This window comes from Podarcis filfolensis (assembly GCF_964270895.1).
Source record: "Podarcis filfolensis genome assembly, chromosome: 12".
Taxonomy (NCBI): Eukaryota; Metazoa; Chordata; class Lepidosauria; order Squamata; family Lacertidae; genus Podarcis; species Podarcis filfolensis.
The window spans coordinates 6235680-6256291 of NC_139614.1; the positions used below are offsets into that span (position 1 = coordinate 6235680).

General features: G+C 46.8%; 1 protein-coding gene across 1 annotated transcript in view; it reads right to left on the reverse strand.

Annotated features, from left to right (window-relative positions):
- Positions 1-20157, reverse strand: part of EEPD1 (endonuclease/exonuclease/phosphatase family domain containing 1) — a 62786-nt gene extending 42629 nt beyond the window's left edge. Inside the window, exon 1 of the mRNA XM_083578074.1 lies at positions 18308-20157. Coding sequence (XP_083434200.1) covers positions 18308-19158 — 851 coding nt within the window. The 5' untranslated portion in view covers positions 19159-20157. The remainder of the gene's footprint in view (positions 1-18307) is intronic.
- Positions 20158-20612: the final 455 nt, after the last annotated feature.

Below are 20612 nucleotides of genomic sequence, written 5' to 3' on the forward strand. Positions count from 1 at the left end.
ATCTATTGATTTGGCTGCAGCGGAGAGTAAGGATTCATTGCAGTTTATCAGGCCAGGAATTTTTTGCAGAATGGAAAACAGTTGGCAGGTTTCTTCCTTAGGGGATATTCGTGTGCCACATATGAGCAAAATGGGAGGGTGAGATGAGGAGAAGGCAGACTCCTGTGTTTCTGAGGGGCATCTGAATATTTATTTGCAAGTCTGCTGTACATCCCACCATTCTCCATCATTGACCGAACAACAACAATAGCAGCAGCAGCAGCAGTCCCCACGCTCTCCCCTTTCCCCTCTCTCACTGCTAACATTATTATCCTCCCAAGTCATACACTGACAGTCAGCAGCTACAACAGGAGACCTCTACTGTGTTTCATTATTTGCATGAATGCTCCTGCATTCTCCTCAAGAGGAGAAATTCCATTATGCCTGAATTCTGGCCTCTTTTTGCTGCTCTTCTAGGATATCATGAAGATGTAGGCGGGCGGGAATAATAGTGGGTAATCATTGCTCCAAGAAAGAGATTCAGAGAATGTTTAAGAAGCAATGTTCATGAAAGTTTTATCAGCATAACTACCGGCTATTAGAAAAAGAGTGTGTGGGGGGGTGTTTGTGTCTGTTCAGGGCGAAGGTTTTGACAAAAAGCACAGAGCTGGAGCAAGCTTTTAGAAAGCGATCAATATTTATGCGTCTGCGGAACTGGTAAAAGGCCTCAATGTACAAGTTCCACTGAGGTCCCTTGACGATACTTGTGAAACAGACCCCAGGTTGGAAGAAAATAATCAAGGCTGAGGTGGAACCAAGGGCTGAGAATAACAGAATTAGGGGACTGCTTCTCTGGAAAATAACTTCCCTGTCCTGCACACAAAAATGTCGCTCAAGCCAAGAGCATCTGCTAAGGAAAATAACAATATTGTAAGGCAGCCCACCCCAAGCACCACAAACAGATCTCTTAGTGTTACAGCCCCCACAATTCTTTGGGGGAAACCGCAGAAAGGAAAGCGTTCTGAAAACAATTTAAAAGCCATTCCTTAAAATCAATTTACCTTGGAGTAGACTCTGCCATTGAGACAATCTTGAGTAAGTTATTAAAGGTATATATCATATGGCCTAAGGAGATGCTAAGTCTTGTTTCCCAAACAATGTCTCCCCAAATTGGTCCAATAATTGAGAAGGCTTAAAGCAATTATAAGGAGCAATTCTGTTGGCATACATAGATTTGCATGTATACCTGGAGGAAGTAAGAAATTACATGGCCTTTTCTAAGCTGGAAACCCATCAGGATTGTCACGATGATAAAAGTGTTTTCATGTGTACGGAGAGTGCTCGTGATTTTGTTTATACACTATTCTAGGCCAAGGAAACTCGTTCAAAATAAATACAAAAATGCTATCAGCTCTCCAAAAGCATCGGTCAATACCAATCAAATTTCACTCCATGGTGCATGGATTTGCAAGAGGAGAAACAGCAAGAAGTGCTTCTGCTTTGTTCTCATTCACACATTGCTGATTCAAAAAACCTTTCTGTATTGAAACCATTTTTGAAGATGAAGAAGTAAAATAAAGAGAGAAAAGTATCTTGCTCACTGACAGACCACAATGATGAAGGATCTGCATGTGTCCTTCAGAGAAGATAGCCGGACTACAGTGAAACAAGGCCCTGGGTTCACACTGGCTTAAAGATTGAAAGCCTAAATCAGTGGGGGAGAAACTGTGGCTCCTCCACCAGATGTTGCTGGACTCCAAATCCCATCAGTCCCAGCCAGAATGCCCAATAGTCAGGGATGATGTGAACTGCAGTCCAAAAACACCTGGAGGACCATCAATTTCACATCCTTGGTTTAAAAACAGTGTAGGACTAGGTTGTCTGAAAAACTATCTGGCAAATGCCCCAGTTATTAAGATCCTCACCAGAGATCCATCAGTCCATCCACTTTCTCAAGAAAGGTGGCTGGCTACCAGCAACAGAAGCCTTCTCAATCATGAACATCGTCTGTGAACTTACTTCCCTTTATCCATTTACTTGGAGCCATGTTTCATGATTTTAAGGTATCAGCTATGTTTGCTTTTAATTATCTTGGTGATGTTCTGAATAACGTAATCTAGAAGGCCACAATTTTTCATACAATTCAAATGCATATTAATTGCTGCCCTTGTAATGAGTCATGAAACTGGCTTTGGGTTAATCAGAAAAGTACTCTTCATGGAACCTGGGGGAGAAACATCCATTTGCAAACAGACAAGAATCTGTTTTGGATCTCCTTATGGCTTGGTTCCCAAGGAAAACAATCAAAGCTTAACTGTTGCAATATCCATATATGAACAAGTGTTTTCTTAAGGATTTACACTCCCATTTCTATACTGCAAAAAAACAGAAGTCTCTAAACACAGTAAGGATTGTGCTGATGGATCCAAAGGTTCAAAACTGTAATCTCTGAACTATTTCGGCTTGTTGCTAAGTAAATATTTCAGTGCTATGCGGGTTATTTGCAGCCAAAACTGAAATATTCCACGCTGCCTGCAAGCCAGGGAGGCGTTTCAATGTAGCAGAGGCAGAGTTGGCTTTCAAAAACAGAATTGATTTGTAAATGCTGAAAATGGACCAATTTAAAAAGCTGAAGTGTCCATTAGGCTAAGCACACTATGGAGCAGGAACTCAACCAAATCACAGTCCGTTCTTTGTGCTTCCCTCATCCCGTGAGCGCATGGAGTTGCCTCATACCAAGACCATTGGTCACGCTAGCTTAGTGGTAACTCTTCTGACTGGCAGGGACACTGCAAGGTTTCGGGTAGAGCTCTCCCCAGGCCTGCTAGCCAAGATTAACTGGAGATTATAAGAGCAGAATTATATGCACACAGAGTATGGGCTCTGTCACTGAGCTCAAGGGCACTGGCCATATTCCACGACTAACTCTGAGTGGATGGATCTAGCCAACATTTTAATTTCCCACAATGCCCTCTGCACAGCATCATCCGAGGCCATCATGGGAAATCAAAACAGTAGCTAAACCCAGGAGAAGCTCAGAGCCCTGAGTCAAATGGGTTTTTTTAGAGGAGGAAACCCACAAATTGTCTGTATTGTTTCGTGATGTACTGGTTGGTTTTCCCCACTCCAGAGGTTCATTATAAGGTTACCAGATTTTTTTCAATGAATCCAGGGACACTTTTCAACTTCCTACTAAATAGATGGATTTTGTCAGGGGACTGATTTCCCCCAGGAAACGGGGACATCTGGTAACCTTATTATATTAGCCACCTTCAACACTTTGCTGTGGATCAGAAAGGCGGGGTACAAATCTTAAAATAAATGAGTATAGCACTCAAAATATGTTTGAATGACAGATTTGACAATGGCATGCATTCCTTAACCGTCACCAGATCCTATGCCATTAAGTCACTACATATCTGCAGTCGCTTCCTCTTACATTATACAACAATATTGACTATGGACTGGCGCAAGTACTCCTCTTTCAGCTGTGGAAACAGCTGAGTCCAGAAAGAATTTTGGTGGCTGGGCAGAGCAATTTCAGAGGCCCCAAGGCAGGCACTGACGGTGGGTCGTGCAAGGCCGCTGGGCTCCTGACCACTGCCCAAGTGCACCATGTGTTGATGCCAGCCCTGGAACCAGAAAATAAGAGAATAGAGTCAAGCAACAAGGGTGGGGCAGAAAAAGAGGGAAAATAAGCTTTCCTACATCGTTGTTGACAACAGCATGCTAGACTGGCTTCATCATAGCAATGGCATGTCCATGAATCTGGAGAAACAGGTTAGGTGCCTTGCACTCATTTGAACAGCAAGACCTTAAGTATGTTAAACATTACTTTTCACTGCTAAGGTTGGCAGGTCTATTCCATAGCAACCCACAGGCTGCTTATGAAAATAATGCTTCGTCATCTCTCACTGCATCCTCCTCCTGCATGTCCCCAGCATATACATTTTCACACCTGCATTACAGGCTGATGACACCATAACTGCCCAAGTGGAATGCAACGGCTGCCGCTTGCCTGTTTAGAATTCAAGCAGTTGCCTTGCCAAGGGCTGATCATTTTTTCCAGCGTGTGGTTATAGTCACTACTGATAAATTACAGCAGTGAAATGTTTGGGTTTCAGCATAAGAGGCTAAAATATTTTTTTTAAGTATTAATTGAAGCTGAACGGGCTCTTCCAATGTTCAAAACAGATTATCATAGTGTTGGAATTGACCCCAGGGGTCATCTAGTCCAACCCCCTGCAATGCGAGAATTTAAACTAAAGTATGGTTACCAGATTTTTTTCAATGAATCCGAGGACCCTTTTTTTCCCTTTCCCTTTATTTATTTATTATTATTATTTTGAAGCTGAGTAGCAACAGAGAGTGAGTAGTGGTGAGGCAAAAGACCCTCGGCCCAAGCACACATGCATATTGTATAAAGGTGCAAAGCCCTTCTTTCACACCCTGTGAAACATAAATACACAGAGTTTTTAAAAACTGGGCAACTGTGCACCACCTGCCCATGACTCTTGAGCCTCCCCCAATCTCCTACCCCTGCCCCCTTTGTTTCGACTGATTGGGGGAGGCTCGGGAGTCACGGGCGGGCAGCCATTGCCCAGTTTTTTTTAAAAAAACTCTGTGCATTTATGTTTCTCAGGGTGCAAAAGAAGGGCTTTGCACCTTGCCTGACAGAGAAACCACGTGCCTTGCCCCCTTCCTGGGCAATGGCTGCCCACCCGCAACTCCCGAGCCTCCCCCAATCTGTCAAAACAAAGGGGAGAGGGGGCAGGAGATCTGTACTGTCAGACGTCCCTGGTTCACCTTCGGCAGTGGCAGTGGCAGCGGCAGTGAGCAGCTCCTGAAGCCAGCCAGAGCCAACTGTGCTACCCGGCTGGCTCTGGGCTGCTGAAGCTGCCGCTGCCATGTTTACTGGTGACAGATTTACAAATCTGGGAACATTTCGGGGACGGAATTTGTCCGGGGACAGATTTGCAAATCCGGGGACTGTCCCCGGGAACCAGGGACGTCTGGTAACCCTAAACTAAAGCATCCATGACAGAGGCCATCCAACCTCTGCATAAAAACCTCCGATGAGGGTGAGTCCCCAAACCCCTGAGGGAGACTGTTCCCCTGTCAAATAGCTCTTACTGCCAGAAGGTTCTTCCTGATGTCAAAATCTCCTTTCTTGTAACTTGAAGCCATTGTTTCAAATCCTGCTCTCCAGAGCAGGAGAAAACAAGCTTGCTCCGTCTTGCATGTGACAGCTCTTTAGATATTTGAAGATGGCTATCCTATCTCCATAAAGAAGGCTGATCACCGAAGAATTGATGCTTTTGAATTATGTTGCTGGAGGAGACTCTTGAGAGTCCCATGGACTGCAAGAAGATCAAACCGATCCCTTCTGAAGGAAATCAGCCCTGAGTGCTCACTGGAAGGACAGATTGTGAAGCTGAGGCTCCAATACTTTGGCCACCTCATGAGAAGAGAAGACTCCCTGGAAAAGACCCTGATGTTGGGAAAGATGGAGAGCACAAGGAGAAGGGGACGACAGAGGACGAGATGGTTGGACAGTGTTCTCGAAGCTACCAGCATGAGTTTGACCAAACTGTGGGAGGCAGTGGAAGACAGGAGTGCCTGGCGTGCTCTGGTCCAGGGGGGTCACGAAGAGTCGGACATGACTAAACAACAACAATCCTATCTCCCCTCAGCCACTTCTTTACCAGGCTAAACGTACCCAACTCCCTCAACCATTCCTCACAAGGACCTGGTTTCCAGACCCTTGATCATCTTGGTTGGCGTCCTCTGCACACATTCCAGGTTGTCAACAACCTTCTTAAATTGTGGCGCCCAGAACTGAAAACAGGATTCCAGGTGTGGTCTGAACAAGGCAGAATAGAGTGGCACTGTTACTTCCCTTGATCAGAAGGGAACAATAGCTTCTGTCTAATGCAACAATTATTTCACATTAAAGATGGGGCAGATTTCTTTGTTGCCAAAGAACAGTAGTCACCATCACAATAGGGATGGGTTTGTTCCTGTAAAAAAAAAAAAAGTCCCGTGATACAGAAGTTTTTCCACATCAGCAATTGCTGCATGTATGATGACAAGGCTCTTCAAGTTCAGAACGAGCGCACTAAGCCAGCCCCGCCGAGGTCAATGACCAGGAATGACTGTGGGAAATCCTGGAACAGACCCAACCAGGCGAGAGGAGAGCGCAAAACCGAGCGTGAATTTGGCAATCACAGGCATGTGATGAAAGGGGGAGAAAGAAGCCTTACTATGACAATATTTCAGAGTGATCTACTCAGCTGCAGATTTAATAGACTCGTTTTTTCTTCTTCAACGAGTGAATCATTATAAGCTTCCAATTCCATTTACATATAAAGTACAGCTCACAGAAGCACCTGGAACACCAATTTTGTAGCAAAATCATCATTTTTAGCCAGCGGCTGTTCACAAGCAATCCATTTAACTCTTTTCAAGAATCAACAGATGAGATGCCTTGGAATTATTCTGCAATAGGGAAACACTTTTTTATTTTATTTTATACATTTACTTTATTTATCAACTGCACTCAGTAAAACTAAACGTGATCTTTAATGAAAAGAAAGCTGCCGATATCATAATGCCATTATGCAAATGGGGAGACTCAGACAGCACTTGGAATACTGTACTGTTCTGGTCGCCTCACCTCAAAAGAGATACTGAAAAGCTGGAAAAGGTTTAGGAAAGGGCAACCAACAGGACCAAGCAGCTGGATGAGGGAAGGTTACTGCATTTGAGGTTTTTTAGTGCAGAAAAAAAGGGAGAATGCTGGAGCCGGATAAAATATGCATAGTGTGGAGAGGGTGGATACATTTTCCCTCTCACAACATTAGAATCAAGACCATCAAATTAATCACAGGATCATAGAATTGTAGAGCTGGAAGGGACCCCAAAGGTCATCTAGTCCAACCCCCTGAAACACAGGAATCTCAACACATGAACATTGGAAGATTCGGGACAGGCAAAAAGAGAGGACTCACTCACTTTCGAACTGCTAAGTTGGCAGGAGCAGGGACCAAGCAATGGGAGCTCACCCCGTCGCGGGGATTCGAACCGCCGACAAGCCCTAGGCTCTGTGGTTTAACCCACAGTGCCACCCGCGTCCCATTACAAATATAGGCCACCATAAAACACCCATATATATATATATATATATATATATATATATATATATATATATATATATATAATTTTAAAATATATACAGATAAGCAGCCATGTAAAATATGTAATAACAGGGATTTTCATTGGAGTTTCTTCCCAGTAAATCATGGGTAGGCAAACTAAGGCCCAGGGGCTGGATTCAGCCCAGTCGTCTTCTAAATCTGGCCCATGGACGGTCCAGGAATCAGCATGTTTTTACATGAGTAGAATGTGTGCTTTTATTTAAAATGCATCTCTGCGTTATCCCTTCAAAGTATAGTCCAGCCCCCCACAAGGCCTGAGGGACAGTGGACCGGCCCCCTGCTGAAAAAGTTTGCTGACCCCTGTGCTAAGAGAGCCTATCGATAACAACTCAGTTCTGCTATTTTCTGGTTTTGCTTGCAGGCATCTGGTTAGCTACTATGAGGGCCGGATGGTGGGCTGGATGAAACTTTGGCTTGATCCAGCAGGATTCTTCTTGCACTCTTTAAAAAATGTGTATAAGGCTGCAATCCTATTCACACTGATCTGTGAATAAGGCCCCATGGAAATGACTTCTGCACTGACTTTACACTGTAAACTGCAATCCTAGGCATCTGTTCCTGGGAGGGAGCCTCAGTTGGGACTGACTTCTGAAGAAACCTTGCACTCGATTCTGCTGTCAGGCTGCGATACAATGAACACTTAGGATTGAATGCCTAAGTCTTGTTAATAGTAAACAGAGAACAGGGTGCTTCCTTCAACCATCTCCTTTTACAAAGGAACTATTCAGAGATGTTTGCCTTCACTAAAGTCATTGGATCTTAAGAGAGCAGGTAATTCTATCCGCAAGGCAACAAAGAATACGTCCTGCATCTTGAAGGAGAAGAGCAGAGCACAAGAGAAAAGGAAGATCCTTCATCTATGTGACCTTACAAATAGAATTACCCAGTTTCTTTAAAAGAAGAAGAATAATTGTGCCGCCATATGAAACAACACATGAGGAGTTGCACTTCATACAAGTGAAGGAGAACCACAAATTAAATGCTTTATTAAGATCAAACAGGAAGAGGTCAGAAGGAGAACCAAGGGCAGAGAGAGAGAGTATTTTTAAGAACTCTCCATATGTGCAATCTTCTTACAGTAATTGGAATACTTGCAAAAGGGCAGACTGCTTTAAGGCAAAATAAACACTGTATTTTACAGAAACAGTCATTAGGGAAACACGAAGCATGAGAAATCTATTTTTCACTACAACTGTGTTTCATTTCCAGCAACGGTCATTCTGTTAAAAGCCTCCTCAAGCTGTCCTCACATCCTTACATGGTGTTCTGCAAGCGTGCTGTGACTACCCATTGCAGAACAGAGAAAAGTGAGTAAAGAGCAGGGGGAAATCAGATCTGTGTAACAATTGAAGATTAAATGATACAACCTGCACTTTGGGACTATTCCTTACTTCTAAAGTGCTCTGTATCCTTACATTTTCTGCTCTTGTTTCCAGGTGTAGGCCTGTCACACCAAAGCGTCCCGCTCTTGCCAGTGTTTCCACCCATTCTCTCTCGTCGTTTCTCAAGCCTTGAACTCCCTCCCAAGCCACCAGCACAGCAGCATCTCTCTCTTCCTTCAAATCCTTCACAGAAAAGGGTTACGTTTTGAGCCCAGTCTTCATCTCCAACTGCGACAAACAATGCATTCAAGCCTTGCACCAGCGGTTCTCCCGCCGATGGAAGATTCTCTCTGTTGCGCCTTTGTCAACCTGCAAAAAGGCACTTTGCGGACAACTGGTTTAATGTGGACTGCACATGTCTTGAAACAGAGCTGTCCATTTGCCAGCCACAGACACCACTGCCTTAGAGCAGGGGGCGGCACGGTTTACCTCGCCTGGGCCGGTTCATCCCTCCGTGGACCGGACTGTGTGTGCGCCTGTGATTTCCGACGTCTGTGTCTGTGCAGACGTGATTTTCGGCATCAGCGCATGCGCAGACGATTTCCGGTGCTGCGGAAGTGAGTCCTTGCACTGTGCCGGTTTAGCACAGTGTGCGGGGACTCGCCAAGTGGGCGGCTCGGTTTGGGGGCGGCTCGTGGGCTGGTTAAACTACCCCTGTGGGGCACTTGTGGCCCATGGGCCTTAGGTTGCTGACCCCTGCCTTAGAGGATGCAATGTGTGCTTCTGAGAGGCTCCTGCTCCTTTCAGTGTAGCCATAGGCGGTTATCAGCAGCCAAACCCCTGGCACTGAGAAGCCAGACCGTTCCCACAGCGGACCGTGCCCAACCTGATCTTCTGAGGGCCTGAAAGCAGGATTGGTTCAGAACGACAAGGAGCGTTTGGAAACTGGTTAACTCACTCGTCCAGCGCCGAGGGCCTTCTGGCGGTTCCCTCACTGCAAGAAGCCAAGTTACTGGGAACCAGGCAGAGGGCCTTCTTGGTGGTGGCACCCGCCCTGTGGAACGCCCTCCCACCAGATGTCATAGAGAAAAACAACTACCAAACCTTTAGAAGACATCTGAAGGCAACCCTGTTTAGGGAAGCTTTTAATGTTTGATGTATTACGGTATTTTAATATTTTGTTGAAAGCCGCCCAAGGTAGCTGGAGAAGCCCAGCCAGATGTGCGGGGTATAAATAATAAATTATTATTATTATTACTACTTCAAACTGGTTTGCTTTATTTTGTTGATTTTTCATCCTTTCCTCTCAGGACCAGAGCTCCTTCCCAGGACTCAGAACAAAATAAGGGACCAGAAGCCATTATCTCCTTGACGTTCTTTCCTTTTTGTGCTACAGATGTGTTCGTATGCATGCAGCCTTTGTTAAAGACATGCTAGTTCTGAGTCAGACGACTATTCTCTGGAACAGGTTGATGTTGCAAAGCTTTTCCCCATAGCACAATGTCTGAGCTAAATTCCCCCTGTCGTCCGTGTTCCTAAAGAGATTATTCCTCTAAACACAGAGAAGTAGCCTAGCAGAAAGCAAGACCAGCTTGACAACAAGATGCTTTGTTCTTAAAGTCTCCCAATGAACAGGAGATGCCAAGACTGCAATGCAGAAGAGAAAGGGGGGAGAAAGGAATGCTTGGATTTTTGCAAAGCAAACCACAAGCCTTAGGAAAAGGGAAAGCAACCCTGTAATGCTGATTGACAATGCCAGGAAGTTTCTACAACACATGAAGCACAATCCTGCTCATGTCTACTCTTATGTAACTGAGCTCAACCAAAGTTAGTGCCAGATCACGGTGTTTAGTGCTGCATTCTGAATAATCCACAAGAACATTTACAATTAAGTCAGACCACTGATCCATCAGCGTTGTTTACACCCTGACTAGTAGTGGCCTTCCAGAGTTTTGAGACACAGGGTTCTTTCCCAGTCCTCCTGGAAGATGTTAAAGGTTGAGCCTTCTGCATGCCAAGCAGGTATTCTACCTGTTATGTACTGAGTTGAATTGGATCCAGATTGCAGCTGATTGGTCCTAGAACAATAGGATTCAGAATGCAGCAGTCTGATTGGTCCTAGAACAATAGGATCCAGAATGCAGCAGTCTGATTGGTCCACAGGAGCCACCCAATCCAACTCCAGGTGGAAGTGAATCCGCAACCTGATTGGCCTACAGGAGAATCCCAGAATTAGCCAATCACGTGAGGCCTATTGTGTAAATAATGTATATAAAGCAGACATTTCGGAGGAACTTCCATTCCTCCTTACTACTATGAGCTGAATAAAGAGCATGAAATCCACACTCAACTCTGAGGACATTACACTACCACTGAGCCACAGCCCTTCCCCCAAGAGTACGTTGAACAGAAGCTCTGCTATGCAAGCTTAGGTGCTGGGGCATCTGGCACAGAACTGGCTGCCTTTGCCCACCACGACAGGGCAAACCCTGCTGGCTCCAGAGGAGATGGCAGCAGCATTGCTCCTCCCCGGTCCCTTTTGCACAGGGCAGAGGGACAAACCTAGGATCATTTGTCCTGGTTCCAGTTCATGGTTAAAGCAGAGCGATCTTAACCACAAGACATGAGTTGCCCTGCACTGAGCGAAAAAGCCCAGAGAGGAAGGAACAGAGCAGCTACAGGCTCTTCTCTGCTTGCTCAGTCACAATAAGCCATACTCTAGCTTTCCAAGGTGCATGGACCACTTCAATACAGCATCCCAAGAATCTCAGACACTCTGTGCTAAAACACCAAGTCATTAGTGCTAAGGGTGAGAGAAAAAATTGGAAATGTGGAGAACCTTTTATTAAATTGCAAGGCATATTCCACTGGTTAGTTACCCAAGTTTTATATTTCCCAGCACAGATTTTTTCCCCCCAGTCTCCCATTCAGGGGTACCAACTATAACGAAATATTATGGGGCCCCAGGTAAGCCCCGCCCAGCATAATCGATCACATGACACGGTGCACACACACCATTTGAATGGCAATGCTCATCAACTTGGGGGGCCCTGGCCTCCTCAAATATTTTATTGTGTTGGCTAAAGCCCCCACAGACCCTAGGAGTTGGCTCCTATGCTCCCGTGACTACTTTGCCACTACAAACAACAACAATTATTTGCCCTCTGACACTCCTTGTCCAAAGTTTTCAGATTCTTTGACAAGCTGAATTCTTAAAGATTGTGGAAAGCAAGTCTAAGGTTGCATGCAGTTCTTCTCCTCTTCCAAGCTTACATTTGCAGAATGTATTCCGAGTACAGCATAATTCTGTGTTTCGACACAGGGGAATCTGAAGCGTTCTTCTAAGTGTTTGCGTTTCCAGATTATCAGGGTTCCCACCTGCATCCCAGCTTCTAAGTGCATACAGGCCTCAGATTTCCTTTCTACAAGTTGTTTAAACACAGTCAGGCTCCGAGAGTGGCTGGGACAACCCAATCAGATGCGCGGGGTACAAATAATATCATTATTATTTTAGATTTCCAGAGCTTAGACTTGAAAAATGCTAAAACAAGAGTATATTTATTTTTTATTGCATGCTTTTGGAGCTAATGATTTCTGTGTGTGCTCATGTTATTAGGGCTGTGCTTTTTCCTGCTCTTTTATTACAGGAGAGCTTGTTTTGGATGTACTCCAGAGTATTATTAGAATGGGTACAGGAAAATATACAAGGAGATAAAGGAAGAGATAAGGAACAAAACAGACACACCTTACCACTCTGCCAAGCCACCAAGAGCTGAGCATACAAAAATAAACTAACAGAAGCACACAGTCTTTGTTGGTGCTTTCAAACATATATATTGTTGGATTAGCAGCAGAATGGTAATGCATGAACATCACTCCTAGCAGAGCTAGGAGGAAAGAGGTGCTCTGAAAGCAACTTTCCATTGGCTGAGAATGTTCATTAGCCCAAGACTTGGAGGCTAGACAAGTTTCTAGGCATGATATTTGCCAAGGGAAGTTTGGGGTGTGTGGGCAGACTATGTACGCAGCTTCCTCTCAGCTGCAAATAAAACTAGCAGTCCCAGGCCTTCTGAGTAAGACGACTGCCACTCACAAAGCGTAAAGCTTTGCATAATTCAGCTTTTCTGGGAACAGCATTTTAATTATTCTCTAGTTTTCATCATTTTTTCTTAATCTCAGCCTGCCCACAGCCCTGCCTAGATCTCACCCTGTGCATTTTGTGGCAGGGATCCTTGCATGGAGCAACCTGTTCATTTATCTCCCCCAGGAAATCTACTGCAATCTGGTGTCGTGATGAGATCCTACCCACTGGACATGTCATTTTGAAGCCCAAAAGATGTAGGCATGGGGAAGACAGCACACATTAGAAATACAGTGGTACCTTGGGTTAAGTACTTAACTTGTTCCAGAGGTCTGTACTTAACCTGAAACTGTTCTTAACCTGAAGCACCACTTTAGCTAATGGGGCCTCCCGCTGCTGCTGCTGCGCCGCCAGAGCACGATTTCTGTTCTCATCCTGAAGCAAAGTTCTTAACCTGAAGCACTATTTCTGGGTTAGCGAAGTGTATGTAACCTGAAGCGTATGTAACCCGAGGTACCACTGTATGCCCAACGCAAGGAACACCAGCAATAAAATAAAATAAAAGCAGAAAGTGAAAGTCTCATTACCAATCACACATACATTTACTTGCACAAATGAGGGAGCCCTTTTTGAAAAGGGAGAGGGGGTCAATACTAACCCCCAAGGAGGGGCAAAGGGTGAAGCTTTTTCCTATCACAGCTTAAGGCAATGCCTACAATGCACATTTTAAAACCAGTTTGAAATTTGCCTTGTTGTCATGGCTTGGAACACTGGACTGGGGTGTGTGGTTTTATAAAGAGGCTTGAATCTCTGGCTCCATACACACCATACATATAAAGCACGTGATCTCCCCCAAAGAACCTTGGGACCTGTAGTCTTCCCACTACAGAGCTATAATTCCCAGCACCCCTTTAAAAACTACAGTTCCCAAGGTTATTTGGGGGAAGCTGTGTGCTTGAACTGTAAGGCGTGTGTATATAGCCAAAGTCTTTTTGGTCCTTGCACAAAACTGCCAGTGCTTGTTGTTCTTTAGAGGAAGCCAAAAATCATCCAAGCGGTTTTATATATGTGTTGAAATATGCCCTTAGGAATATCACTTGTAGAACAATCGACCGCATAGTTATGGGAACGCTTCTGATCCACTAGGCTCACCATCACTTTTCGACAAGCCAGTCTCCGTTCCAAATCCAATATGAGAGAAGTAGGGGCAGAACGGAAGGGTGGAAGTGCTTTCCTTTTTTTAAAACAAACAAACAAACAAACAAACAAACAAACAAACAAACAAACAAACCACAAATGCAAAAGACATCCACCACAATCTTTTTTTGAAGAAAGAAGATGCTGTTCACAGTCAAAGACGAAGGCCACGCTCATCTTCAGAACGGAAAAATCAGAAAGCTCAGGAAGAGAGATTCAAAGGTTTACTGGAGGTCAATAGCACAGGTGACAACCTTGCCAACTGCCGCCTCAATAACCCCACCACGGACTAAGTGTCAAATACTGCAGCTACCAAAAAATGAAAGGGGGGGTGAGGAAAGTTAGGAACCCACCATTTAAAACAGAGGGAAATGATTCATTTCCAAAAATAGGGGAGGAAAAGACCGTGCTGTCTGTGAGAAGCTGGCATATTCATTCATAGGATAGAAGAAGCTTTTGAGAAGGATTAACACAATTGATGTGGCAGAGAACATTGAGCGTAAGAGGATTAAACAATTTATCGGCCTTCGCCAAGCCGGTCGCCTCCAGATGTTTGGGATTGCAACGGCTGTGCTGGCTGATGGGAGTTGAAGTCCAAAGCCTTGGAGGGCACCGGCTTGGAGAAGGATGCTCTGCATCACGGGAAGACAACCAAACCCTTCTGTGGGCTGTTCAGAAAAGCAAAGGATTCCTTTCAGCCCCAGGAGAGTAAATGGTGGTGCATGTTTTGTTTTCCCTGCTCAGGAGCAAGGCACCAAACCAGCCCAGGGAGATGCAGGATTCAAGCAAACTCATCTAAAGGTAGCATATTGTAAAACAGAGCAAATGCCTTGAGGGACAGCTTGCTTCCTGAACCTAAGAATAACTGTATCAAATATGCATTAGCAATAAGCGCCAGCTGTTGCAAGAAAACGATAAAGAGAGACGTCGAAGCAGAACCGTGGGTTAAATATTACCATTACTTTCGTTGGGGTTTGCAGTGTGTGGGCCGAGGGGATCAAAGATCCCTTGTGTTTGTGTTCCCTCATGGCCAGAAAAGCTGCACATTGAAATTTCTGTACATCAGGATGCTGTGGGTGGCAAAGAAGCAGGTCCAGTAAGGAGAGAAAAAAAGTAAAGAGATTCTCAACACTGAAGAACAATTTCGCCCCAAGTTACTAGGGCCAGCCCAAGACATTTTGGCATCTGAGGCAATCCACAAAATGGCACCTCCCTCCTTGCCAGGGAAGAAGGGGTGAGGGAAGACCTACCTCATGAACAAGGGAGGAGTAAATATCTACATTGGGGTCTGCTGCCCCTGTGGATCCTTCTGCCTGAGGTATTTGCTTCACCTTGCCTCATAGGTGGGCTGGCTCTGCCAGTAACAATGATCCGAGGCAGGGTGAAACTTCTTATAGGTCAGGTTCTCTCCCCCCATGAAAGTTGATGTCCTTAATTAAATGGATCAAGGTGCCCTGTTGTGCCCAGACCCTTCCATCTAAAAGTGAAAGGGCATGTTTCAGATGCTTCCCTCATGTCATGTTTCCCTGCTCACAGAAAGCCAGCATGTCAGGGAGAACAGTTCTGGCTTGTCTTGTTCCCTGACATGCTAGATTTGGATCTTTTTCATGGGGTGGGGCAATTTCCTTTCACTTGACACAGTACAGTATGGGAAGGGCTGTACAACATGACGGTTGAGCAACATGATCAACACTTCTGTTCCTAGGCACATTTACTTGGGAGTCAACTCAATTAAACCCAGTGGGACCTACTTCCGAAAAATGTGTATGAACTCTGCTACCTGGCAAAATGCAAAAGGCTAGTCATATTTGTCTGTAACTGACAATGAGGCTATTCGAGCACAATAAATTCAAGAGTAGCTGGTCTAATCTTTCCCTCCATTAAGGCTGCTTTCCTAAGGTGTGGGAAACCCACAAGCAGTTGAAACTGTTTATCGAAATCCCAGCAGGGCTGTCAAAGGCAGGGTGCAGAGTGTTCTTGCACTCCTCTGTCCGTTTTGTGGCTTAAAAAACAAAACACAATTTGCCAGGACTTCTATCTGAAACCCTAGAGAGTTGTTGACAGTTAACGTGGACAATGCTGATCTATATGGAACAATGGTCTATCTCGTTTTAAAGTAGCATCTAATGTTTCTACAAATTATAGACCCCAGGACACTCTCCCAGGGCCACCTGATTGCAACATGAAGATCACAAAATATGTTCTTGCAGCTGCAAATCCCTTTGTTATTGGGTGATGATATGTAATTGAAACTTCTGAATCCTGTGCATGAGACTGTCCGAACCTGCTTGCAACCCAGACCAGGAACTTTTGAAAAGGGGTGTGTTCCTCTGCTTCCCTGAAAGTTCTCCAGGCAAGGACTGCTATGTGTATGTTTTTGATCACTCACAGCCCTGTGTTGCAAGGGAGGAAGATTGCAGCGCAAGCTTCACCACTGTAAACACGAATTGCTCATTCCTTCCTTTTGGTCCAACCCACAGAAGGCTCTCAGCGCTCCAGCATGCTTCTGCTTGTGGGAAAGCAAAACGTACCGCAATATGGTATATACCAAATGCAGAGTTTCATCTCTGCACTGCGGACATGTGAACAATGGCCGTTACTCAAGTTCAGATTGCTGTGCAGGATGGAAAAAAAAAGTTCTTTGGCAAAAATACAGTAAATCACAGGTCTGAAATCACTCCTACGAAAAATACCCCTTTAAGTCTTTGATGTGTGCTTTCTCCATCTAGGAACCAAGGCAACTTTATCAAATCATGCTTTTCTGAAGAGAGAGGGGGGCTATTTTTCCAAGAAAGAACAGAAAGAGAAAATGGGGTTTGACACGCAGCATTACTTCAGTTTCAAAATAATGAGGTCACTTCTCGCTGAACCTCCGATGAACACAGCACGGTTTTCAAGCCATGCTTGCCATGGCAACGCATATATACACAAATTCTTGCTCACGGTGCCTCTTTCTAAAGAAACTGCTAAGCACAAGAAGTTGCAGCAATAAAGTACTCACTTCTTGTTCCTAATGACCATTCAAAACTCTTGACCAGACAAGCAAATCCTTGCCCTGGAGATTGTCTTGGTTGAAACACATGGACTAGTAGACTGCCAGGACAATTTAAATTTGACAGGAAATTCTCATTGTCCGGAGGCCCACCTCCCTGATTCATTAGCCTTAAGACTGTTTTAAACACGAATGCTTCCATGCAAAGGTCCTGAGAGGGCACTTACCTGTGTTGTACACACAACGACGAGAACAAATTCAATTTGAGATCAGTGTGGACACTACCAGGCTGCAGAATGCTGTTAACAGGTCAAATGGATGAGCCAGCACCAGTGGCGTAGCGTGGGGGGTGCAGGGGGGGGGGCGGCCGCACCGGGCGCAACATCTGGGGTTAGGGCAAATCCACCGGTTAGGGGGCGCAAATCCACGGGTTAGGGGGCGCAAATTACTTGCCTTGCCCTGGGTGCTGACAACCCACGCTACGCCACTGGCCAGCACGCAAGATGTTATCCACACTTTGCGAACACCTACATGAGCACATGCTTTTCAGTGGCCTCTGCATGGCAGCTCTCATATTTTGGGGCTCCCAAGTCCATGAGATATGCCCAAGACCTCCAAAATCTCAGGTTCAAACTTCATGAGAAGCTGGTTGCAGATCTGCATGTTTAATCCCGGACCTACCCAAACCACACAGAAAACAGACAGCAGGGGATCCAGATGAGAGTAAAGGGGGGAAATTGGGTGAAGGGGAGGAAAAACCCTGCACACCTCGAGTGTTTTTGCCGCACAACCAAGCTCACTTTCAGTAATGGGAAAAGAGACATCGGCAGGCAAGACAGCAAGGAGGAAATTGCGGACAGGAGAATGAGAATTATGCCCCCTCTGATTCTGGCTCCATCCACCCACCTTTTGCTTTTTAAAAATTGTTAAGGAATTGGAGCAGATTCAGGCTTAAATGCACACATCTGCTAAGAGATAAGTAACAGAATGGGGAGCGTGGAAATATTCCTACTTATGTATACTGTTCTCGGTTGCCATTCATGGGACACTGGCCCAGATGAGTCAGTTTTCCGAACTAAATACCACATATCTCAACAGCATTAGTTACCCAAAAAGGTTCAAATGGTAGGCTGTGGCATCAGGATGAAGCATACATAGCATCTCTGAATATGTCCAATGGGCATTATTTTGGGCCTATAGGCAAAGGTTAACAGGATTAGCTATGGGCTTACAGATAAACAGGGAGCAGTTGAGTTCAGTTTGTCCCATCATATTTTGTTTGAAAGCAGCGGTGGGGAACCTGCGGCTCTCCCAACATTGCTGGACTTCAGCTCCCATTAAGCCAGGCCAGCATGGCTAACTGTCAGGAATGATGGGAGCTGCAGTCTGGCAACATCACGAGGGCCAAAAGGTCCCCCATTCCTGGCTTGAACCAGGAGGTCATCACAAAGCCAAGGGAAGCATGAAACAAACAGGCGAAGGATAACTCCCCGCAGGTACTGCACAAGAGGTCCCATACCTGTTCTCCAGCAGCGTCATGCACACGACCTCTCGCACACCAGGATTGTTGGCTTTTTCGACGGAGCAGCTCTGCAGATTCCAGGTGGCCAGCCTCAGGACAGGCTTCCCATCCCGCACCCCACCAAACATCTCCACGGTGGGCCGCGTGGAGATAATCTGCGTGGGTCCTCCAGGAGGGAAATCCAAGTCCTCACTCTGGAGGCTCAGCGAGGTGGGGCTCGGGTGAGGCTTGACCATGAAGTTGAGGCCGCCATTGGTATTCGTAGAAGGAGGCCTTGAGCGCTCGGCAAATATCTGGTGCCGGATTTTGTCCAAGAACGAAGAGTTGATGCAGTCCATCTTGACCATGTCCTCAATGTTCTTGAAGGGCCCGTGCTCTCGGCGGTACTCGACAATGCCATTGGCTATTTTTTCCGTGACGCCACGGATGCTCATGAGCTGGGCAGGGGTGGCCGTGTTGATATTGATCTTCGCAGCTGAAAGGTGGTCGAGGTTCTGGTCCTTCCGCAAGGAGCTGGGCGAGTGCTGGGCCGAGTTCCCTTTGCTGCTCACACAGATCTCAAACTTCACCTGCTCTAGCTTGGCAGCTCCGACCCCGCTCACCAAGGCCAAGTCCTCGACCTTCTTGAAGCCCCCAATATACTCCCGGTATTCCACAATGCTCTGCGCAACCGTTCTGGTGACCCCGGGCAGAGTCATGAGCTCCTCCTCGGTGGCCGTGTTGATATTCAGCCTCTCCTGGTTCACGAGGATGTTGCTGAAGTTGCACGCCGCGCTAAATTTGCGGCTGTGGCACAGGTCCGAGGGGTCTCTGGGGATGGAGCGGTGGCAGCCAAGGTTGCCCCCCATGCTGGCTGGCTTGCTTTAGCAGCGGTGCAATAATCCACGGTCGCTCTGGAGGCGCTTGGTGGCCTGCACAGCAGTAGCGTGGCACTCTGCACCGTCCAGGATTCCCTCCTTAGCAGGCAGGCAACATCAGAGGCAGAGGACCTTAAGCGTCTCATTCAAGAAACTGGCGACAAAATATTCCTCCTCGGAGGGAGGGAGGGACGGAGGCGGGCTGTAAACACCGGGCTCCAAAATCAAACTTGGCAAGCGGCTGGGATATTCGCGGGCTGCTGGACGGCACTCCAAGCGCAGGGCAAAGTTAAAAATATTCCAAATACACACAGGCGCAGGCATGCGTGCCTGCAACCGAGAAGGGCAGCCGCCAAAGCTGATGGTCAACGCGCCGGCTGCAAATTTGGGAGAAAGCGCTTCTTGCTCTGGTTCCTGCCCCGGATCGGCGGCTGCAGCGCGGAGGGGGCGCGCAATCCCGGCGTCCCTTTGCCAAGAAAAAAGCTGCGCTTAGCGGAGCATCGCGCCGGGGTGCAGCCGAGGCTCGGCGAGCCGTGCGCGCTTCCTTTCCTTGCGCGGCGTCCCCTCCTCACGTGCGGCTCCCTTTCCTTCCTCTCTGCCCGCCGATTTCCCCACCGCGTTGCTTTTTGGCCAAGCCAGGAAGGAGGAGGAGAGATGGGGCGCTGGGAAGGGAAGCGCCGTCCTCCTCCGGAGGGCTTGTACCGCTCGGCCAACCACTCCCCCCGGGCGGCCCTATTCCGCTCCGGCTCCTACGAGATGGGGGTCTCCGCTGCTATCCTCCAGCTGCGCTCTGCTCCCTCCGCCGGCGCGCCCGGCTTGTTATGAGCCGGGGATCGGCAAAGCGCCGCAGCCAAGGACCGGGCGCACGGCCCGCCCTCTCGGCAAGGCGGAGCCGGAGCCGCTGGGGCTGCTACCTTCGGGGGCGGAGAGTCGCCTCACGCCCAGCTGCGGGAGGGAGAAGCCAGCCTTTGCCTTCCACTTGTTCCCCAAGCCAGGAAGGAGCACCTCATCCTCCCCTCGGGCCACCTCGCCGATTTTTACGCACGGCGTGACTGGGGCGCATCACCCCGAAGGCATGCGCTGGGAATGCGCGCGGCAAAGGCGCAAATCCCGCGGCTTCCAAAGTAGAAGACCGGATGCCTCTTGTGACTCGCCTCTTTTTGTTATTGTGCTGCATGGTTAGAGCTACCAGTGTAGGAAATAGAAGGAGAAGGAGTGTCTTCCATCAGCTTGGGCTGGTGGCGCAGCTGCGCTTCTATCTGGGCAGGGATTGCCTAACTTCTGTTGTCAGTGCTCTATTAATCTCTAGGCTGTATTACTGCAACACGTTGTACATGGAACTGCTTCTGAAGACGGTCCGAAACTTCAGCTGGTGCTGAATAAAGCAGCCAGGTTGCTCACCGGGGCATGACAGTTTGAACATATTACACTGATTCTGCCCCAAC